General features: G+C 45.1%; 1 protein-coding gene across 1 annotated transcript in view; it reads right to left on the bottom strand.

Moving 5' to 3' along the window:
- Positions 1-19,726, bottom strand: part of CAPN13 (calpain 13) — a gene marked incomplete at its 3' end in the record, with an annotated part of 68,967 nt that extends 49,241 nt beyond the window's left edge. The window contains 5 exon segments of the mRNA XM_079720717.1: positions 4,205-4,326; positions 4,330-4,338; positions 9,476-9,591; positions 10,952-11,030; positions 19,502-19,726. Of these exon segments, the coding sequence (XP_079576843.1) occupies positions 4,205-4,326; positions 4,330-4,338; positions 9,476-9,591; positions 10,952-11,030; positions 19,502-19,699 (524 nt within the window). The 5' untranslated portion in view covers positions 19,700-19,726.
- Positions 19,727-24,425: the final 4,699 nt, after the last annotated feature.

Here is a 24,425-nt window from a genome sequence, read left to right as displayed (position 1 = left end):
GAAGCACGCACAGCACGTGGAGAGGGTCTGGCTTGTGGAGGTGTGCTTGCTGTGAGCACGATCAGGACAGCAAGTCCATGCTCACCTGCTTCTACCGTCAAACTCATCCACCCTTCCACAGCAGCACTCACCACCCACATGCTCTCCCCTTAGAAGGACACGTCGGGTTGCTTTGCCTTCCTTGGGTGTCTATTTGCTGTGAGAGCGCGTGGATCACCTTGGAACAGAGAGGAAGTAACTGGGGATCCTGGGAAGGCTTCTGAGAGGGGGCACAACTCTGAACTGAGTTTTATCCAGGTCTGGACAGTGGGATGGTCATTCTGGGGAGGAAGAATCACATCAGGTAGGCTCCGGAGCCGGAAGAGCGTGGTGGAGTGGGGTTGATGGTGGACTGACTGGTATTCCTGGGAGAGGGCGGATTGATCACTCACAAGGAGAACCACTGAAGCAGGAGCCCGATGAGGTCAGATCTGTGTTGAGAACTCAAGTTCCTGTCGAAGGGGTGAACTGGAAAGGTTCCCATGGGCTCCTAAAATATAGGCAGGGCAAACCCACAACAGCATGGAGCTGAGCCAGGCCAGGCAGGAGACCCCGCCTCTTGGTGTCAAAGCTGTCCAGTGGGCAGGTTCCCATACTGCCTGGTCACTCGGGCCTCCGGCTGGGACCTAAGCTTTCCTGTCCCTGACGGGGAAGCAGAGGCCAAGCCCCATACAGGTCGGTAGCCGCAGGAAAGCTCCAGTTGTGGCTTGCTTTCTGGTGATGCAAAACCACGTGGGGGTCAGGCGTGGGTCCACCCTGCTGCCGCCTCTACTGGGGTCCAAGGCCTCGGACAAGACCCCTCCCGGTCCTCGGCTCTTCACCTGGATCAGCTCTGGGGCCCCTCAGACACCCCTCTCTCACCATACTTCCACCTCTGCAGTTCTCTCCTCCTGGGGTCCCCCAGAATTCATGTAAACTCACTTCAGCAAATACAGATCAAGCAGCCGCTCTCAGCAGGACACCGTCCCAGGCACAAACACCACGGACGGCTTAGAGAGTCTGTGTTAATGAAAGCAAAGGATCCACAGAACCCAAGGGCCATTCTACAGGAACCAGGTGGCAGATGGATCTCAACTTGTTATTAAGCTGGTTCTAAATCTTATCTTTCTGTCTCTCCCTCTCTCTGACCAGGGTCGTCTGGTATTAGACTCTTATCTCTGCAGTGTTCTTAGTCAACTGCAAAGCTTCGATGGTTCGTGCCTAGGTAGGTCTCAGCGTCTGACTCACTTGATTTTCCACATGTTTTCTGGCTCTGGGTCCTAGATTAAGAGGGCTTTGCTGAGGGTGCTGGAAGATCACCAAGACTAGGGGTCTGGAACCCATTCCAGAGCCCACCAGCATGACCTCCCATGTTGCCACACCCCCTTCTGGCTTCCAATAGAGCTTCACTGGAGCCACACCAGGAAAGCAGCTGTTGGCTCTGCCCTGTTAAGTCAGGGCCGCTGCCTCAGTGTCTACGGGCCTAGTCTGATGGTCTGACGTCATGCACCTCCCACTCTCTGCAGTCACCACAGAGACACCCAATGCAAGGGGAGGGACCCATGGCCAGTGCCCCCCTTGGTGTCTTCCACAGCCCTCTCTCGCTGTGTCTCCACGATGCCCATGAAGCCTGTCCCAGCAGCAGCTGGGTGTTTAAACAACGAGCTCTCCCTCTCTGCTTTACAAACACGAGCTCACAGATCCTGCTCATGCTTCAGGGACAAGTCAACTCTTCTTAGCCCCCTTTGCTTCCAGGAAATAGAAAGGGAGGGAAAGAGAGAGAGCACTGTGTTCGCCACACCTGTCACTACGCGTGTCACCTGAACCCAGGAATTCTGAGAGAGCCTTGTTCTCACCCCTCGGCTTCAGCCTCATTTTGGGGAAATGTCTACATGCCTGGCAATGATATGAGAGAGGGAAGAATTCAGATGTCAAATCGGGATCCAAAAAGGATGCTGAAAGGCTATAATTCTGAGCCACAGAGATTTCCGAAAGGATGCTAGGCAGCTTACAAGGTCTTGTCTCCCACTCTCCTATTTTATGACCTCTGGGGGAAAAACCCCTGTAAACAAAGATTTTTTTCCCCTCCACATCTGACTCACTTGACCAATTCATTTCTGACTCCCCAGCTGCAAGAATGGTTGAAAGTTTGGGATCCACGTGTTCACTCAGTATTGCCTACACCCCTGGAGGGAAAGAGGACCATCTCCACCTGGACAGGTGGGTTCTCTGTGCTTGCACTGTGGTCCCTCTGTGCCAGACACTGAGTTCCAAAGAAGCAAAAAGACAAATCATTTTCCTCTAGGACTGACAGTATCAAGAAGTGATGGAAAAGCACGTGACTGGGGAGGAGAGACCTGATCCCAGCTTGGCCTCAAACACGGTGTGACCTTGGGCAAGTCATTTCACCGCCCCCACCCCGAACCTCAGTTTCCTCATCTTTCAAAGAAGGTAGGGTTTGATGCTGACAGAGGCTCTGTCTAGCTCTGATGTGCTATAATTCTATTTGATTTCCTCCTGCATTCTATAACCCTCTTCTTTGGATGGAGGGAAAAGCTTTTAAATAGCTTTGGAGTTTGAAACATCTTCTCCTGCACTAGATTTCTTCAGGCAGTGAAATGTGGATTCTGGGTCCAGTTTCCCATTTCTTTTCAAGCTGAATGATTGCTTTAGGTCAGCTGTTAACAAAATCGGGTCAAAGTCATCATTTCATCTGCGAGCTTTCTAATTCTCCAAGTGAACTGCCATGCTCCCCCCTTTCAATAAGGAAAAAAAAAGAGGCCCTGGAGCGGTGAGCACTGAATCAACCCCGGAAAGATAATGGCAGTGTTTGCATAAGTAGCTTAGAAGTGAATTAACCTCCCCAAACATATGGATTGCTTCATCCACCTCGCCTGTTTTCTGGGCTTCATTCTCAAATGCTAACGAGCAGCTCTTCCTGACACTGGAAACGAGCAACAGCTTTAGTTTTGCACAAGCTGGCTCAAAAGAAAGAACGCACAAAAAGAGCCCTTGAGTTGTGCCTCCAGAAGGACAAGGGGTGGGGCAGTCTGTGGGGTCGTAACCACTCCTCAGGGCCCGGGATTGGATGGGGCGGGGTCTTCAGTCTTGCCAAATGATGTCACCTGATCAAACGACCAAAAACCTCAGTAGACTCAGGTTAATCGCTTACACCTGCCATCACATCATTATTCAGAGTCTTGGCATCCCTATTTGTCATTATGAGGCATTGGTTGGGAAGATCTTTGGGGAACCTGATTCCAGGACACTCTCCACTATTCATTTTTCTCCTGAAATGTGTGGTCCCCTGACCTTTTGTCTCCTAGCATTGATTTCCAGCTCTGATGTGTCCCTCACTTGTGTGGGTCTTGATGACAGTGACCTCTTACACACACACATACTCTTGCACACCCCACCTGAGCCAGCGTGAGCGTCTCTTCCAGTGCCCGGCACAGTGCCTGGACTATGATTAAATGCACCATACACATCTGTTGAATACAAGCAACCCAAATTGTCTAAGTGAAACAGGTGACTTGGGGAGTTTATAAGTCCTCGAGCTTGTTAACACCAGAAGGTAGTCCCTGACTCATGGTGTTTGGACCATATAATAATAAGCAGCTCCCGCCCTGCCCCCAGTCATAAATGCAATCTCACGGTAGCCACACCAGGTCCCCAAGTGTCCCGCCGGGTCACTGCTCAAATCATTCCCCCCCTCATATCTCCTCTCTCTCTTCTGAAATCCTACCCATCCTTCAAGGCCTCGCTCAACGCCACCTCCTCTGTGCAGTCCCAGCTGAGTCTCTGTGAGTCAGAACTGCTGTCTCTCTCCTCTGCCCCTCTCAGCAGACTTTGAACATGATACTACATTTTATTTGGGCCTGGACACCAGCCCTTACAATAATACCGTTGTCAGTGCCTATCTCTGTCCAGCTCTGCCCTGCCCACCCCTCGCCATGTGTCTCTGGGTCCCTCCTCTGGCTCCAACTGAGCCTTGCGCACAGTGATTAGTTATAGAGGATGCCCAGAGAGGTGGCAAAGGCTCTGAAGCTCCCAGGGGCATCGCTCGCATTGAGCAGAGCTGCCAAAAGTCTTAGCGCTGGCTGGTGGGGAGCATCAGTCAGGGCAAGTGGCTGGGCAGGCAGGGCCAGCATCCAGGTCCTGGGCAGGGGGACGGGCCCGTCCTTACTTGGCGTAGGCTTTCTCCAGCAGGCTCGGCCAAAACTCTTGTTTGTTGCGAGGATTAACAAAGAAGTACTCATTGCTCAGGACCGGTAGGCGATCGTCAATCACCACTTCCACCCACTGGCCTCACTGCCAGAACTGGAGGAGAGAGAGAGGAATATACGCCTTAGTAGAGTTGGGGCAGGAGGGAGGTGCTGGCCCCCCGACCCAGGCCAAAAGATAACCACCATCGCCACTTCACCACCACGGTGCAACAAGGAAGTCTATCCAGACCAAAATCCCAGCCCAGGTTGGCGGACAGGGGACCGGACTGTCATCTCCACGGACAGGTGAGTCACAGATCAAGTTAATCAAGGAAAATACAGCAGGGACGAAGGAGTCTTGGGCTCCAGCTGGACTTTGTGGCTAACTCCTGCCTCACTTTGGCAAGTCCTTTGTGAAATTCAGGCACACTGAAGACTCTCCGGGTACATCTTGTATACAAAACGGCAGTAGGGGGAGCAGATGCTGAATAGCAAAGGAGAATGGGAGGCATAGAGTGTTGTGATGGGGAAGGAGAGCCTGTAGGGAGCTGAAGGCTTGAGAGAGGAGGCAGGATTCCAGCAGGTGGCGAGGCGCAGGGAAGGCATCCCAGAGGCGGCGGCAACAGTGTGGGCGGAAGCCTGGGGGCCGAATGGTGAGGTTGCTGGGGAGGACTGAGCGGTCACAGCCTCACCCTGGCCCTCCTCTCCTCACGTCCAGCTGTCCCTGCCAGCAGAGCAGCGGCCATGAAGCGGGCTGGCACTGTTGCTACTAAGCGCGCAAATGAACCAGATGCTCCTCTCCAAAACAGAGTGGCTTAATCTTCAGCATTCAACTCTTAATGGTTCACCCGGGGGCATTGCCAAATGAGGATAATTCATAACAAAGTCAGCTTTTTGGATTGGTTTGCTGGTCTCTGGATCAGCAACAGGGCTTCTGGCTTCAGGCCTGAGTCTTGACAAGACTCAGGCAAGCCTCCGATAGTTGGGCTTGGAGTAAAGCTGGGGGGATGCAATCCATCATCTGCTTGGTGGTGACAGGCAGCCTTGCTCACAGCTGGATGTCCCAGATGTTGGGCTTTTGCATACAGATGAGGATGCACTTTCGAAGCAGGGAGGGAGACCAAGACAGAGATGTCAGTGGAGACAAGACAAAGAAGATGTCCTCGCAGTCTTTACTGAACCAGTGCACTGGAGCTGGTGTTGCCCCAGCTGTGGATCTGCATCCCTACTGCAGTAAGATGCACAGGAGGGTGAGGCTGGGAGCCAACAGGGATGCTATTACAGTGAGATCGTGAAAGCTGTCTGAAGCATCAAGGAAGCTAACTCTAGCTCCTTGAAGGAGGATACTAGAAGGACAGACCCATCTGGATTTGGGGTTTAATTGGATAGCAAAGTGTAGTAAGTGGTATCCAGTCAGTGGAACTGTGCTCCAGTCCTGGTTTTGTTTTTTTGTCCTGAGCAATAGATATTGGATAAGACACCTAATTCTCTGTGATTCAGTTTCCTCATCTGTCACATGGTGGTAAGAGTAAGAGCTACCTCCTACTGTGATGGGATCAGATGAGTGTGTGAAGGTGAGATCACAGTTTTGAAAGTAAGAACTGTTTTTCGATAGGCTTTTCGTTCAGCACTTAGGGTAGTGCCTGGCACACAGCAGGCCATAAAGAACGAGTGAGTCCTGGCTTGAACGAGATCCCCTTGTTGGTTCTACCCTCACTCACATCTTCCCACACCAGTAATGCTGACCAGACTTGTTCTCCCTATACAAAGGGAACCTCAGATAAGATCATCGTTCCCAAAAAGGATGAAAATGGCCTGACTGGTGATCAAGAATGAGGCCACCGATCAGTGTTTCCGGGTTCACTGCTCTGGGTGAGGAGGGCTGGCACCTGGGTAATGTCTGCACCCTTCAAGAAGCTGGCTGGTGCCATTTAGCCAGTACCCAAGTGTCTGAGGGAAACCAGAAGTGTTTTGGGCAAAGCATGCAAGTTGCCCAGGCACTGGGCCCTTTCCAGAGAAGAGTGCCCAAGCTCAGAAAGATGAGATGTACAGAGTTCAGCACTTGTAGCTATTTCTGGGGAACTGTGGGACTATCCTCACCACCCAGAAGGGCAAAGCATGTCCAGCCTGGGCCTCAGTTTGTCCTAACTACCTGTCACCCCACCAACACTTGCACCCCTGAGGTGAGCCCAGACACAGCTAAACACTGCACCCTCTGGCTAACTCCTCAGTGTGACCCTTGGACCAGCAACATCAGCATCATCTGGGAGCTTGTTAGAAGACCTAGCATGCTAATTGGACTTCAGGAAGAGAGAACAGGATAAAGGAGGACACCCAGAAAAAAATGGAGGGAAACAGCTGAGCAGAAAAGGGAGGCAGGTCTTCAGAACGAAAGTGCTCACTGAATTCCAGGCAAGATGAATCTTGCCTGGAATTCACGCATCTGGACATTTCTAGAGAAATTTCTGAACCAAGGAGAGAGATCGCCTCATATAAACTGCAATTTGAGAGAATATGTTGCATACAAGGTCAAGAGAATAGATTAGCATTGGATTTTTCTTCTGCAACATTGGGGAAGGTACAAGACAATGGAGAAATGTTTACAGATTCTTGAGGAAAAGGAATGTAATCCAAAAATCCTAAACCCAACCGAAATATTGTTCTTAAGTAAGAGCAAATGAGAAATACTCATGTAATCTGAGGAAACTATTCAAGGAACTACTCCTACCAAATGTGGATGAAATTAGAACAAAAATCTTAAGAGGAAATGAAGGCTGAAAGAAACAGTGGTGAGTAATGAGTTTTGAATATGCTTTGGACAAGAAATACACTGGTAAGGTAGTGAAAATGAAATTGATAGTGAAAGGATGAGCAACGATATAATAGGGAAATGTAAGTAACAGGAAGCTGGAGTAGCAATGTGAATATCAGATAAAGAGGAATTCAAGTTCAGAAGAATTAAATATAGCAAAGAGGGATACTGTGTAAGCTTTATTGCAACAACCGGAGAGCAAGAACATAAATATTTGGTCACCAAAGAATATAGCAGGAAAAGTATAAAGCCAGAACATGAGGGACCCTCCAAACTATAACTTTGGGGAAGAACTTTAACTCACTTCTTTTAGAATATGACAAATCAAATAGACAAAAAATAAGCCAAGATAGAAGAGATAATTGCAGATTATACAATCTGCAAATCAGACAGCTTGATTCCATGTATCATGGATATATTATCATCAATAATATATACTCTTCTCATATGTCCATGAAGCATCTATAAAAACTGTTGTGGACCTGGCCATGAATAAAACTTTAATAATTTCCCCAAATGTGAGAGTTTATGAATTATATTCTCTGATCATAATCTAATAAGTCTAAAACTCTACAACCAAGAGATGATCCCCTATTAAAACTTAATCAAAACTAAAAACATCATAAAAAACCTAAAAACATATTAACTTAAAATTAATAAAAGACATTTGATATTAAAACCGATGGATACAGATAAGATCTGAGAAGGAAAATTTTAGTCTTAAATCTTTTATCATGAAGAAAAAAAGAAAGAATATTAAGTGTATAGTTTCAGAAAACAAAAAACCAATAAAATTGACCAAGAGAAAGTAAATGGGAATTAATAAAAATAAATTGAAATTAATTATATGGAAATCAAAATCCTAAAAGAAAAAGAATAGAAAGAACAATGAAAATTGAAAGTTGAGTCATTCAAAAACCAATACAGTAGATTGGTTGGATTAAGAAGAGCTGGATTAAGAAAAAAGGAAAAATAAAAATATAGTTTAGGGATTAATAAAGTTGACTTAATCACACATTAGAAGAAATAAAATAAATTTTCAGAGAATTATATAAGCAACTTTGGGGCAATAAATTTGGAACTACAGAAGAAACAGTTGGTTCTCTTGGCAAAATATAAATTTCAAGAATTAACTCTAGAAGAAATAAGAGGCCCAAGCAGATCAACAGCTATTGAACATGTCAGAAGAGTTTAAGAAATCATATTTAAAAAGGAGATAGGTCCAGATGATTTAACTTTTGCCTATTTTACTTTTAAAGAACAGATAATCAATGATTAACAGCCATTACACAAATTATTTCAGAACAAAGTAAATCTCAATAGGTTCATATTAAAAGGCAAGCATAACTCCATAGTAAAAACAACAAACAATGGGAAGCCAATTCTAAATGTGATATAGATGTAAAAATTCTAATAAAATTTTTAGCAAATTTAATCTAACAGTGGATTAAAAGAATGACAAACCAGGAAAGTATGTCACTAAAACCAAGAGACAGCAAGATTTTGCTCGTCACTCTTATTCAAAATTGCAACCTTCTAATTAATACAACAAGGCAAAAGAGCAAAATAAGCTCTATAAATATTAAAAGAAGAGACAAAATTATCTTTGTGGATAATATTAGATAACTAAAAAAAAAATCCTGACACTACTAAAGAAAAAAATTAGAACTAATAAAAGAATTGGGTAAGGTGGCTAGGTACAACTTAATATAAAACAAGGAATAGCTTTCCTCTTTTTAGCAACGTCTAGTTAGAAAAATCATTCATATTAGCTACAAACTCGTAAAATATCTGAGAATACATTTACCAAGAAGGGTATAGCATGAATATCAAAACATAACTATAACATTTTACTGAAGGGCATAAAACTAGTTCCAAATAAATGGAAAGATATACTGTCTTTTTGGAAAGGAATAACTACAATAATAAAAGTTTGATTTTTCCAAATTAATACATAAATTTAATGCTGCTCTATTCTGCATCACAGTGGCTTTTCTTTTTAAGTAGACACAATGATTTAAAAATTCTCATAGAAGAATAAATGTGCAAGAATCACCAAGATAAAATATTTTTGAGGCAAGCATAATGAATAATGAAGGAGAATCTATGCCACCAGATATTACAACTCATTCTAAAACTACTGTAATCAAAATAACAAGACATGGCACAGGAATAGACAGACAAAATCTCAATGACGTACAGGGTTCTTGATGACTGACTCTTTTTTGCTGATTGTTTCTGCCATTCTTTATATTTACATGAAAACACTTAAACTCTCATCCTCCCTATGTGTCATCAGATCACGAGCCAACACAGAGTAACTAACACATAAGTGTCTTTTCCACATCTCGGGCTGCCAGACCAACAGAACTTTCACGACGGTCACCTTTCTGTGCTCACAGAGAATCCCATTTAAGGAGCATCCCAGCAGCACACTTACCGGAAAATGGAAAATCCCTGCATATTGGTATGAAAAGCTTTGGTCCATTAGGATCTTCTGCAGATGCTGTGGGTTCTGTGTCAAGGAGCCCAGTGCTGCCAGGAACCAGCAATCTCCTGGGAGGGGACATAAGCCATGAGAGCTGACTGAACACAACTGGAAGCCCCATCCCATGTACTGCACAGAGTCAGCATACCTCCTTCTGAATAATGCATTTTTTTCTGTCTGAGAGAGGAGAACTGGAAGAAAGATTCACTGGGTTCAGTTCCAAACAAAATAGAGAAGGTGGTGGTAGTGGTTATGGAGATAGTGGTAGTGGTGAAAGGGGTGATGGGGGTAGAGGTGGTGATGGGGTAGAGGTGGTGATGGTGGTGATGGGAGTGATGGGGTGGAGGTGGTGATGGGGTGGAGTAGTTATGGGGTGGTGGTGGTGGTGATGGGAGTGATGGGGTGGGGGTGGTGATGGGGTAGAGGTGGTGATGATGGTGATGGGAGTGATGGGGGTGGAGGTGGTGATGGGGTGGGGGTGGAGTAGTGATGGGGTGGTGGTGGTGGTGATGGGAGTGATGGGGTGGAGGTGGTGATGGGGTGGAGTAGTGATGGGGTGGTGGTGATGGGAGTGATGGGGGTAGAGGTGGTGGTGGTGGTGGTGATGGGAGTGACGGGGGTGGGGGTGGTGATGGGGTAGAGGTGGTGATGGGGTGGAGTAGTGATGGGGTGGTGGTGATGGGAGTGATGGGGGTAGAGGTGGTGGTGGTGGTGGTGATGGGAGTGACGGGGGTGGGGGTGGTGATGGGGTAGAGGTGGTGATGGGGTGGAGTAGTGATGGGGTGGTGGTGATGGGAGTGATGGGGGTAGAGGTGGTGGTGGTGGTGGTGATGGGAGTGACGGGGGTGGGGGTGGTGATGGGGTAGAGGTGGTGATGGGGGGATGTAGTGATGGGGTGGTGGTGGTGGTGGTAATGGGAGTGATGGGGGTAGAGGTGGTGATGGGAGTGATGGGGGTGGGGGTGGTGATGGGGGTAGAGGTGGTGATGGGGTGGGGGTGGTGATGGGAGTGATGGGGGTAGAGGTGGTGATGGGGTAGAGGTGGTGATGCGAGTAATGGTTTTACCGAAATAGCACATACAAAGTATCTAGCACAGCCTTGCAGAAGTTCAATTAACGTTTGCTTCCCTGATGCTTCTCTCTACTCAGTGCTCAGATTAAACTCTGTGTCTATTTGCTCCTTTTCTTTGATAACTGCTCTCCCCAAAGGGCTCTGCACATCCGCTGCTGAGCCGACTTCCAGGCTGAGGGTCTGGGCGTGAATAGCCCATCCACAGCAACACCGAGGGTGCCAGCCTTGCCTCCTCAGAAGATGGGACAGCATTCTGTGGGTCTGGGTGGGCACTGCTCTTGACCCCCCCTACTCTGAGGCTGACTTTGGGCAGCCTGCGTCAATCCAGGGCTGGAAACGAAGAGGCTGAGTTCTTACCTGCCTCCCCCTGTTGGATGTCGAAACTGCTCACGCCTTCCAGGATGAAGTGAGGCTCTGAATTACCCTTCAGTAAATCCTTAGAAAAGAGGGAGAAAAGCCATGAGCATCCTTCATTCCTGTCTCCCAGTGTGCTACCCGAGACATCACTCCCCTTGTCTTTGAGGGGTAGAGGTTACTTCTTAAACAGCTGTTTAAAATCTGAGCTAGGAAACTGCCCTCATTCTTCAGGTTTTATTGCCAACAGCAAGGCAGATGTCAAAAGGGTGTGTATGTAACTGACCAAATAGGCAATAAAGGCATAAGCAATCTGTGCCAAGAGATAAGGACTCAGGATCCTTACATCATGGTACCAGCCATCCTGGTACCAACAGCACTGTTTCATTAGGAGTTTATAAACAACCAAAAAAGAATAGGATGCCTTTATTAGAGGAAACTTTTATAAGCATAACCACGCTTTCCTTGTGAAATGTCATCTCTCAGAAGTCAGTGTAGACATTCTGAGCTCCAGGTTCAAGTGCAGCCATGTGCTGTACAGGACAGAGGATGTGCATTATTCAGGTCTTTGTCCTCTCCCTGGCTAACACACAGACTGATTCTGGAAGGCCCCAAGCAGCCTCTAGGTTTTCCTGCTACCAGGAGCCCACAGGATTATCCTGAGCATCCTCTCTGTGCATCTCTTCCTGGATTTCCACTGTGTGGATCTGTATAATTTGGTAACTGTTCCTGTATCATTTCTTTTCACATTGACAAATAAGTCCCCAGAGAGCAGGGTGGCAAAGTAGAGTCATCTACGCAACAGCCATGAACGTGTGGAGTCCTGTATCTTGTGAGACCTGTCAGCCCTTTGTATACTGCCGGCCGGTTTCCTGGTGGAGCCGCCAAGGGGCAAACAAAGGTGTGCGTGTCTGCAAACAAGTCAGCCAGCCCACCTCACCAGGCCTCCTCCCACCATCTTCTCTGCACATAACCAGCCCTCTCTGATGGCCAGGGCAGGGCGCTCAGGCCCAGGCCCTTGTGATGGAGGCATCCAGCTGACCCTGTGCCCTACCCTTGGCTGCTCAGAACCTGGGGTCTCTCCCAACACCAGCAGGAAGGACAGCTCTCCGCAGGGCCCTGGAGGGAGCAACTCTCCCAGTGTCACAGCAACTTGGGGCACTTCAGTGGCTTTAGCTGTCCCCTCACCTTCTACTGGAAAAGGGAACTCAAGGTCTCAGTGGAGGCTAGCTGGAGATCCTCCACTCAGGAATTAAAGAAGAGGGTGGAGGCCATCACGGTTTTGGATGGGGTAAAAAAAGACAGTGTGGCTCAGCCTTCTAGACCCAGCACATCTGCAGCTTCTTCGTCGTTTACCCCTGGTTTACCCCCGTGATGGGCAGAGGAGGGGTATGTGTGCTGAGAGTGACTGAACCGAGCCTGGTGTGGAATCCTGCCTGCTGTGTTCCCTGGGTGACCTTGAGCAACCTTCTTTACTTTGCTGAACCTCAGTTTCTTCATATGTAAAATGGGAGTCAAATGAGAAAGCCATTGGTGCCCTGGCTGCTGTTACCAAACCCTCGCCGAGGACTAGATGCTTCGTTCACAGTGGTCTCCCGACAGAGTTGCAAAGCAGGAGTCTTCACATTTTACAAATGAGGAAGGATGTGAAATACTTAGTGTAGCATCAGACAAGGGACCTGTTCAATAAATATTGATTCCCTGTTTCTGTAATATTTGCAAAATTAAAAAGACCACACTCATGGATAAACCCAGCATCTCAAAGGCATTCATTATAAAACGAGAGAGAATAAAAACGTGGATTACACAGTCAACTTTTAGATATTAGAAAGAAAAAAAGAGCCTCACAAACATAGGCGGAAGGAAATGATAAACAGAACAACTGGTGAATTACAAAATAGAAACACAGCAAGATCAGTAAAGCAAATACTGAATACATTGTATTTGGGGAGAAGGTTTACTTAGACCCAACCTTTGGCTAATATGCTAGAGAAACCCAAATAAAATTAGAAATAGAAAGGAGGTTTTAGCAGTATAAAAACATGACGTAAAATTCTATACTAATCAGTTTAAGCATTCTGATGATTTTCTGACAAGAATTAACGTGGCCAAAATGACCCAAGTTGGTAAATAACCTGGAAATCAATAACCTTGAAACAGTATTTTTAAATGATCAAAGAATATCTCCCTATTATCTCTGTCAAGGCTTCTAAGTACTCAAAATTTTCTTGCTGAGTTCTCTCAAACTTTCAGGAAATAATTCCTGTGTCGTTTACAGTTTCAGTGTTTAAAAAAAGAAAGAATCCTGCCACCATTTATTTTAAGAAGTCAGCACAGCCTGGATGCGCAACCTGAGAGAAAGAAACACACACACACACACACACACACACACACACACACACACACACACATCACATCACAGACCGATTTCATTTATGGAAATATACTGAGATAAATACCCGGCAAATGAATCAACAATAAATTATACAACTAACCCACTACCATTAAGTAGGGTTTGCCATAGAAATGCAGGATGCCAGGATGGTTTCCTATCAGGATATCTAATAGTATAAAGTACCATTTACATGGGCCAAAGGAGAAACAATTGCTATCTTTCCAATAAATGCCTTGAAGGCATTTGATAAATGCACAACTTTCTCTGATTTACCAAAATAACAAAATCGAAAATGAAAAAAACCAAAATTTTAGTTAATTAGGAATAGAAAGATACTTTAATTTATGAAAATTAAGGATAATTATTTCAAATAAAAAATCAATTGTCAACATCAAATTTATGGGCAAACACTAGAATCGTGTGCATAAAAGTTAGGCACCAAACTAGCATTTTTTATCTCCTGTCCTGAGCTGCCTGTTCCTTCCTCACTCTGGGCTTTAGAGGGGTGCTGGGTGATCCAAAAAGAGCAAAGGTAGGAGGAGACAGAAATTAAACCCAGAAGCATTTCAGTCTGCCGGGCCGACTTTCTGAGACCAGGCCCACAGAGAAAATAGATCAAGATGGTTGGAAGATAAAAATCCCCTGGTCCCCTGTCACTAGGTGGGCTGGGCACACCAGGGCAGTGAGAGAATGTGGTAAGACTGGTGATGGGCAGTCTCTACCCCGAGTGTGACTCAGAATCACGCAGGAGCTTCGCAGACATGGAGACTGCTGGAGGCCGCCCCCCATGACCTGGATTTAGTAGGTCAGATGGAGGTAGAGTTCAGGATCCACACAGCTCCTCAGGTGATTCTGAGGCCCAGCCAGGGCAAGGAGCAGGTTCAGAGAGGTTGAGTGATTTATCCTAGGTCCCACAGGAATCAGGCTGTGCATCAGGCACTCCGCTCCCATAATGCCTTCCCCATGGACCACACTGGCAGGCAGGGTCTTCAGTGTTTTCTGACTCTGTGAGATGGATTGGCCCTTTGAGGTCTCTGCAACATCATATGTACAGAAGGAAGCTGTGATAGTTCATTTTATGTGCCAATTTGACTGGCTCATGGGGTACCCAGATTTTTGGCTACACATTATTTCTAAGGAGTGTTAGCATTTGAATCAGTGGACTCAGTAAACAAGATTGCCCTCCCCAACATGGATGGACATCATCCAATGTACTGAGGGCTTGAATAGAACAAAAGGTAGAGGAAGGGAGAATTCACCCCTTCTCAGCCCGACTACTGAGCTGGGACATTGGTCTTCTCCTGTCCTGGGACTGGAAATTACATCATCAGCCCCCCTGTTCCTCAGGCCTTCCCACTTGGACTAAACTACACCATCAGCTTTCCTGGGTCTCCAGCTTGCAGATAGCTGATCTTGGGACGCCTCAGCCTCCATAATTATGTGTGCCAATTCCTCATAATAAATAAATCAATAGGATATATCTATATAGTTCCTGTTGGTTATGTCCTATAGGAGATCTCAACCTCTCCCCTCTCCTCCTCCCTCTTCCCCTCTGCATCCACACCCATAACCCATACCAAACAAGGCACTCCCCTGCAGTTGTCTCTGGAGGTGTCCCTTCTAACAAGGCATCACTTCCTATGTTTTGGACAGTGATTCCTGTGTTCTTGTCAAAGGCACCTCATGCCCTCCCCCAGATGGTGTGCTGCTCTTGGATGAGGAAATACCCAGTTTAGCGTGGGTACACAGGCCCTTTCAGCCGGCGGCCAGAATTCAGGCTGCGCCAGGTGGCAGCGTCACTCCCTTTTCTATTTTTGCTAGAGAACTTTGTTTTATTGGAATCAGAGTTCTTTGGCTCAGGGGCAATTGGCTGTTGGCGTGCTCTCTTTTTGTTGCCTTCTGCTACCTGTTGCCCTCACAGCCTACATTCAGAGCTCCACTTTGTTAACCCCTTCCTTTCTGGAATAACTCATGCTGAAACCAAGGTGAATCATTTATAGTAAATGATCCTTTCGGAAACTCTGCTCTGGCTACTTGGAAGATGAACATCGGTGTCTGGGTAGGCAACACTTCATTCTGGGATGGTCACAGGCCAAAATCCACAGTGGAGCTGGGTGCTAAGTCCTGAACATGTTTTGGGCCCCCAGCCCATTCTTCAGTTGAGAAATGAACATTTTTTTCACTAAAGAATGGGGACAAAGATGAAACTTCAATCCCTCAGTCTGACACAGTGGCAACTCTGCTGTGAAGATCTACGTCTACAATTCTGTGTCTTCCAATATGGTAGTCACAAGCCATATTGGTGACTTACATTTAAATTAAATTAAATTAAATTAAATTAAATTAAATCAAATCTTCAATACCTCAGTCACACTAGCCCATTTCAATTGCTCAATACCAACATGTGACTAGTGGCTACTGTATTGGCAGAAAGGACATTTCCATCATTGCAGAAAGTTCTATTGGACAGTGCTGACCTACTGAATAAGGATAATAATATTATCTACCTCATAGGACTGTTATGGTAATTAAATGAAATGTTGTATGTAAAGTGCTTAGATTAATACCTAGCATAGGTAAATGCTTGATAAATGGAATTTGTTACTATTCATGAAATAAAATTTTTAGAAGAAAGTGACTCTAAGTGCCAAATTCAGTTCAGGGAAATATCACATAGAGTCTCCAGGTATAAGTGTAATTCTCAGCATTGTCTCTTGCTGAGGCTGGTGTTGCAGAAAGCATTGAGGAGGATGAGGAGTTGGATCCTTTCAGTGTGCCATTTGCTCCAGGCACAGTCACAGGCATTTACAGAACCTGACTGCCTGCTGGTGGGGGGAGGGGAGGGTGTGGGGAGTGGGTTACCAATTCCTCAAACCCAGGAAAGCTGAAGGAAGCAATAGAAGGAGCTTCTACAGCAGCAAAATGGATTAGGGTTAATTGTTAGAGAGAGGGAAGATAAGAAGAAGGAAGAGGTAGGCAAAAGGAGAGAGAGAGAGAACATGAACTATGGGATGTGAAACAACTTTTCTTCTTCATGAGGCGTAGAACACTGAGCCTAGTTTCATGCCCCTGACTCTTGCACTGTTGTTCAACCTACCTAGCCTAGATGAGTACGAGAGGTAGAATGATATCCATGATGGTTTAACAGTTGCCTAGAGTATGAAGCTTTCCCATTATCTAGAAAAGCCTAGAATGCAGAAATGGCCTAAGGAGCCTTGGTGCCACCTCAGCCATTATATAATTGAAGTTTAGGGGATGCCAGTCAGGTCTCTGGTTAGGCACTGAGCAAGCTTTAGATTGGGAGGCAAGCTTCTAATAGTGATAGGCAACAGAATGTGAGAAGAAAAGCACTATGCACACTCCCTGCCAGGCTACCCTGGCCTCCCCAAATGGTTTCCTCTGACCCACATTTCTCCTTAAAAGTGTTTGCTGAAATTGGCTGAAGACTGAAGCTGAGATGACTGGACAGTGAAAGCCCAAGAAATCCCAGAGGATGGCCCCTGTGGTTGCTACTCTATGCCATCCCTCCCAAATTAGTCATAGTAACAATAGCTAGTGTTTAGTAAGTGCTTACAATGTGCTAGACAATGTTCTAAGTATTGTCTTCATTTATTCCTTAAAATAATCTTGTTAGGTACTGGTACCATTTTTATCCTCATTCTTTTCACCTATAAAAATGGAAGGGGATAGACAGGGATTGATTCTGTTACCCAGACAAAATAGGAGATTCTATTGGTGCACAAGATATTATTAGCAGCAAACAGGAGCCTAAAATACATCACGAGCTTATGATGAAGCCTTACAGGAGGCGATACAGTTGTGGTGTTAGGAATATGTCTCAGAGCCAGACTCTAGGATTCAAATCCCAGCTCTAACACTTTAGGCAGGTCACTTAATTCTCTGTTTCTGTTTCTCAACTGTAAAATGGGGCTAATAATAGAACCTCCTCAGAGAGTTATTATGAGGATTCAGTGAGTCAAAGCACCTAAAGCCAGGCCTGCCATGTGGTCAGCACTATCTAAGTGTTGGCCATTACAGGTAGGATTGCTCCATGCTGGCTGGAGCTTCTCTTTCAAGGATCTTTTCAGTCGCAGCTGTGAGCTGTGGCAGTTGAGGACGTCACCATGTTTAAGGGGTGAGTACATCAGCTTTCTCCTCCACCATCTTACTTGGAAAACAGGCCAACTCAAGAATTCTCTATTATACATGTAGAGCTTGAAACCCATTTCAGGTGCCTGTGGACAGAGTCATTCATTCACTCATGTATTCATTCACCCAAATCCTAACAGAATCCTGTGGGGCACACAATCCTATGTGAGGAATAGTACAATATGTGGAGTCAGAAATTTTAGTTTAAATCCCGGCTCTTTCCCTCACTAACTGTGTCACATTGCGCAAGTCACATCACCTGTCTGAACCTATTCTCTCATAAAACTGGGAAAGAACATGAGACAAAGTAAGAGAAGGCACATGGAAAGCTCTGGAAAATACTATACAAGCGTAAGTGCTGCCAGTTGTGATAAGGGATACAAAGAGATATGACATATCCACATATACATTTTATAAGAAATGTTGGAATGAAAAATGACACCCTGGTAGAGCTTTTGGATGGGTAAGCTTTTGGATGAGAAGAAGAACGGGAGTAAAACGTATCTGGCCCCTGGCTGCCTCTATTTTGGGTTCCTGGAATGATTCTGTGTGAGTCATTTCATTTCTGTTTGCCTCAGTTTCTCCTGGACCTCAAAAGACATCACAATTTGAGATGTTGCTGGAATTAGATAATAAAAAACTCTCAACCCTTTCTAAATAAAAATGTTATAAATTCTTTAACACTATAAATATGGTCTCACATCTATTGCTCAGTACCTCGTGAAAAAAAAAAACATTCTAAAAGAACCTCATCTGAAAATAACAAAGGGAGAAAAATATAATCCTTCCAAGCTTTAAATAGAGTTCTCTGCTCAGCTCTCCTTAGGAGTGAAGTCCAGAAGTAGGGAGTCATTGTTGGGGACTTATTGCCTCTGGATGGTAAGATGGATTCTAGAAGCTTGAAGCACCCCCATCTTAACTAAGTAGCATCCTAAGCCCCACCTGATCCCCACTCACCATCCCCTTCCCCAAAGCTACAAATTGGTCCTGAGTTAGGACAAGAGTTGTTACCTCTAGAGTTTCCGTCTTGTTCTATGTCATCAGAAAATACCTATTCTGTATAACCTAACCTGGCTTTATTGAGTGTGTTGCACAGAGCGCTTGGCATTTCATTCACATTCAGTAATGCTTGCTGAAATTATATCATTAGCTTACTAGACATTATATTCTTTCCTCTTATTCTAGGTTCTGCTGGCTGCTTTTGGAAGCATGAACAGGTTTGAGCATCAGGGCCCTCAAAGTGGCCCTTAGCCAGGTCCTTTGCATCAATGAAAATGATATTATAAGAATGTTTAGTGGGCTGAGAAATTTCCCTTGGAGCTTCATGCCCTGAAACTGAGATAGTTCTAGAAAAACCAACAGGGCTCACCTGGCTTCAAGGTGGAGTTAGTGGTTGTCTACTGGGGTGGGGGAGTCAGGGGGTATGAACATTGCCATGAAATACCTCCCTAATTTTACAGCTGATGTTTACAACTATTTTATAGGTGATCAGCCTTTACAAGATTGAAAATACAAATATACATGACAGAGTCAAGGCAATTGTTGAAATTCATCCTATTGTATAAGTGACTGACATGTTATCTTCCCTTTGAGTGAAGTCTAATAAGGAAAGAAAAAAGATAAAGACAGTGATACCTGACAGAATAAAGAATGATGAAGACTGACAGAAGGGCTCATTTACGGAGATTGAAGAGAACCCACAGCTACTACTACAATCCTCCTACCCATGCGTTCCCATTTTTTTTATGTGGGAATCCTGAGGCATGTAATCTAGTGACATGCTGCCTTAGAACGGGGGTCCTGCTTCCCGGTACAGGGTCATTCCATCCCACTGTGGATACAACACTGTAGCTGAGGGACCAGATGAACTTCAGTCTCCTTGCAGTTTGGTTTGGGCCAGCCGTGAAAACCAGGTCTCAGGCCCTTCATTTCAGGGGGAGGCACCATGGGAGGCAGCATGTCAGAGGGTCCAGGAGCTGGGTGCATCCCTAGAGAGGAGGCTCACTTACCTTTGGCCACATCCATCTTAGGCTGGAGAGGTTTTTTCCCTTGAGCAGCTGTAGACCTATGGAATAAGTCTCAGCAGGGAATGTCTCATCCTCAAACAGCAGGCCTCTGTTTAGGCAATAATCCCGCAAGGAGTAAAAGTCCTGTTGCTTGAACTTGATGATGGGGGTCTTGGCTAGAAGCTCCTGGTTGTGCGCCATGACTCTTCTTGGAAGAGGTATAAGGTCTTTCCCTTTCAGTGAGAAAAAAAGATATTTTTAGGGGTAAGCCGTCAAGTCCTTTGCATCATTAGATGTGAACTTTTGAAAGGCACTCAGATGTCCCCCACTTTTACAAATGAGGAGACTGAGACCCAGGTCAGTGCTATCCCTGGTGACACAGCCAGTTGGTAGGTGAGCCCAGACTACAATCCAAGCACCCTTCCTTCTAGTTCAGTTTTCAGTCTGCTGTACTGAACAGCTTCTCAGGATGCTCTTACGTGTGTGAGAGACTATTCATACATGAATGAACATTTATTGAGTGCTGACTTTATACCAAGCACTTTTCTGAATGCCGGCAATCCAAAGATAAATATGACATGATCTTTATCCCCTGGGGGCTCATTAGCAAGTGGGAAAAATAGATTAGACATTTCAACAACCAGCTCTCATTCAACAGAAACGGTCTAATTAAAAATGTGTACAGGGGCTTCCCTGGTGGCGCAGTGGTTGAGAGTCCACCTGCTGATGCAGGGGACGCGGGTTCGTGCCCCGGTCCGGGAGGATCCCACATGCCGCGGAGCGGCTGGGCCTGTGAGCCATGGCTGCTGAGCCTGCGCGTCCGGAGCCTGTGCTCCGCAACGGGAGAGGCCACAACAGTGAGAGGCCCGCATACTGCAAAAAACAAAACAAAACAAACAAACAAACAAAAAATGTGTACAGAGTCCTGTGGATGGATATAAAGAGGAGGAGCTAGGAACTGCCAAGGAGAGTCTGGGGTGGTTCTCCCACAAGCACTGACATTGGAATTGGCCTTGAGGGAAGAAGAATTTGCCAGGTGGAGAACTGGCAGGTAGGTTAAGGAAAAAAAAAAAAGTCCCTCTAGGTGCCCTGAGTAGCAACTACATGGAGGACCAAGAACTGGATTGGAGAAGTCATGGGTGTTAGAGGGGGTGGGAGGGGCTGGAGAGTCAGTGGAGTGAGGGTTGGGAGTAGAGAGTTTTGGCAGACAAGGCCAGGAAGGTAGGTTGGAAAGCTGGACTGTTTTCGTTTTATGCCCTGCAAGCACTGCAGGGCCACTGAAGAGGTGGATTATGATCAGATCTGTGTATGGGATTGTGGAGCAAGTTGGAGGCCATACAGCAGGATGGGGAGGGTCTGAGACAGGGCAGAGGCTTGGAGGCTGATGCATATTTGTCCATGGGAGAGACAGTGTTAGAGCAGTGGTAGTGAAGATGGCGGAGAGACAGATTCCAGAGTCATTTTTTAGGTAGAACCCATAGGATTCGAGGATGAATACAGGGGCGGGAGGTTGAGGATGTGGGGGAGGAAGAAGAGGAGGCAGTGCAGTGAACAGTCAAACGAGCTTTGAAGTTTTCTCTCTGCTCTCACCACTACCTACCAGTTCTGCAATAGTGCGTTAGTATTCAAGCCTGTGAACCTATCTCTCCACCTGTATGGATTAATGATACCAACCTCAGAGGGTTTATTGCTGTATTAAATGAGGTTGGACCTAACAGACTGAACAGAGTGACTGGCAAACAGTAGCTACTCAGTAAATGTTGGCGTCCAAATTTCTCTGAAGAGCAGTCAAGGTAGCCTGGGTTTTCTCGTTCAGGAAGCCACAGGGGTGTAACTGACGCCATTTACCAAGATATGCATCTCATGCTCCATCTGCAAGGCAAGCTGGCTTGGATCTGAATCCTAATCCACACTTACTAGCTGTGGGACTTGAAAAACCTCCTTAGCCCATAAAGTCATGCTTTTCAATCTTCTTTGACCAGGGTCTATAATGGTGACACAAAAGACCGGAAGGTTCATATGTCCTACCCATAACCACTTCACAGAGAAAAAGGAATCAGGTAATGATAAAGAACTGGAGAGGAACATGAAAGAACAACTCATAAAGAAAGAATATGAGCTTACAATCAGGATCTTGGATCAAAGAAAAAATATGCAAACTTAAAAAATAACTCATAATTTTCTTACGATTAACATATAATAGTAGTATGTTGCAAATTATTTAGATAACACAAATTCATCGGCAAAATAGCACCAATAAGTATCATTGTACACACATATTTGGAGGGAATGATGCATACAATTATCTAGCAAAAGAGATGAGAATAATTTATATTTGAACTATTAGGTTGGACCATATGAAACTGCCATTTTTATAGGTCAAAAATGGTTGAATATAGTCAGTATTCTATCGTTTAACCTAAGGTAAAAATGATTGAATATGAGCAATTTCCTTTGGTTTAGCCCAGTATGATATACATTTCTTCAACCTAGTTCTTGGAAAATAACAGGTGAAAATACGTCAGTGTACCTCACCACTCCCTATAGGGTTAAGAGGAGAACCTACAACAAACTACATAAATAGTGATAAAGCTGAAATAACAGTAAGGTATCGTTCAAGAACAAGAAAATGTTAATAGAAATTGGCTGCCAATTGAAGACAACGGCAATGACACCTGATAAGGGAGAGTTGTGAAAACTGTGGATCCACCATCTGTACACATACTTAGGGATAGTGGGGCCAATACAGCACTGCCAAGCCACCCACCTACAATTATGAGACTGTTATTAAGCAGTTCTTAACTGCAGGTAAAAATGAGTCTGAACAGTTTGGCTCGACTTCTCTATCAGAATCTTGCAAAAGGGCCTTATATTTGGGGATCAGTTCCCAGGCTCATCTGCAGGGGCCTCACTGCCCGGGCAGTGCACCAGCTGACTTTAGGAATCCTCCTTCTAAGACTCACTTCCCTCATTTGTGAAATGGAGATGCCATTAATATGCATGTTATAGAGTTGTTGGAAGACTCAGACAAAACCATGCTTGTCGAATACTTAGCACTGTGACTGGTAAGCAGAAAGCAGTCAATCAACAGTGGTTATTAGTATAATTAACATTCTTATCATTTTGGCCATGAAAGGATGGTACAGAAGTCCCACACCCTCTAAGAGGAGGACCTACTCTTATGAATGACAGGCCAGGCTCAGAGGGGCCTGCAGGGGTGAGGGCCAGGGGTGGGACATCAGACCTGTGCCCGCAGCTCAGCTACTGCTCTGAGAGCCCAGAAAGGAAGGAGAAGGCTCTGGGGGACAGGTGGCAGGTCTGGGTGTCTGCTGCTGGAGGAGGTGGTCTGCTGCTTTGCGAAGAAGGAGAATCTTGATGTGGAAAAGAGAAGACAGGCTGGAAAGGCAGCCTCCACCTGCACAGACCTCACACCTACTGGGCTCACCTTCTTGCTCTCCAAATTGCTAATGGCTTTACCAGGGAACAGCCTGTAGACTCACTTTCTCAGGCAGGAAGGGTTTATGGAATCTGACAACATCTTGCTTGTGTGTGCAGCAGAAAAGGCCACACAATCCTCCCACCTGTCACTTCGGGGAGGGCTCTTTGGCTCATTTCTTTTCTTCTATGTCCTACTTGCCTCACTTTGCAAAACAAAACAAAACAAAAACAAAGGCAGGAGAAGACTCTGCTCTCTTGATAAAGAAAGAAAGATGGAAGGTCTACCTGATATTCAGGATAAAAACCAGTCTTGCTGCTGGGGTATCTCTTGGGTCTAGTGAGAAAAATGGCACAGGAAGAGCTAGAAAAATGGCAAGAAGAGTTGATATCAAGTTATTTTTTTAAATTGAAGTATAGTTCATTTACAATATTGTGTTAGATTCAGGTGTACAGCAAAGTGATTCAGTTATATATATTTATATATATATATATTAGATTCTTTCCCATTATAGGTTATTATAAGACATTGAATACAGTTCCCTGTGCTCTACAGTAAATCCTTGTTGCTTCTCTGTTTTGCATGTTATAGTTTGTACCTGTTAATCTCATACTCCTAAATTTATCCCTCCCCACTCCCTTTCCCCTTTGGTAACCGGCTTGTTTTCCATGTCTGTGAGTCTGTTTCTGTTTTGTATATAGATTCATTTGTATTAATTTGTAGATTCTATGCATAAGTGATATCTTATCACTTAATATTTGCCTTCCTCTTTCTGACTTACTTCACTTAGGATGATATTCTCTAGGTCCATCCATATTGCTGCAAATGGCAATATTTCACCCCTTTTTTATGGCTGAGCAATATTCCATTGTATATGTATATATCTTCTTGAACCATCTGTTGATGGGCACTTGGGTTGCTTCCATTTCTTGGCTAATATAAACAGCAGTGCTATAACAGTGGGGTACATATATCTTTTCAAATTAGAATTTTCATCTTTTCCAGATATATGCATATATATGGTACAGCATAATGACTTGACACACATATACTGCAAAATGATTACCACAAGAGGTTTGGTTAACACTCATCACCTCATATAGTTACAAAAAATGTTTTTTCCTTGTAAGAACTTTTACTATTTGCTCTCTTAGCAACTATCAAGTATACCGCACAGCAATGTTAACTATAGTCATCATGTTTTATATTACATCCCCAGTACTTACTTATTTTATAACTGTAAGTGTGTACCTTTTTACCACCTTCATCCAGTTCCCCCAATCCCATCCCCTGCCTCAGGTAACCACACATCTGATCTTTTTTCTATGAATTTGGTTTTATTTATTTTTAGCTTCCACATATAAGTGAGATTATTTCTCTGACTTATTTCACTTAGCACAATGCCCTCAAGATTCATCCATATTGTCACAAATGGCAGGGTTTCCTTCTTTTTTATGGCTGCAAGATATTTCATTGTAGATATGTACCACA

The sequence above is a fragment of the Hyperoodon ampullatus genome (genome assembly GCF_949752795.1).
Source record: "Hyperoodon ampullatus genome assembly, chromosome: 15".
NCBI lineage: Eukaryota > Metazoa > Chordata > Mammalia > Artiodactyla > Ziphiidae > Hyperoodon > Hyperoodon ampullatus.
Note: the sequence above shows the minus strand (reverse complement) of the source record. Positions and strands in the feature narration are given on the sequence as shown.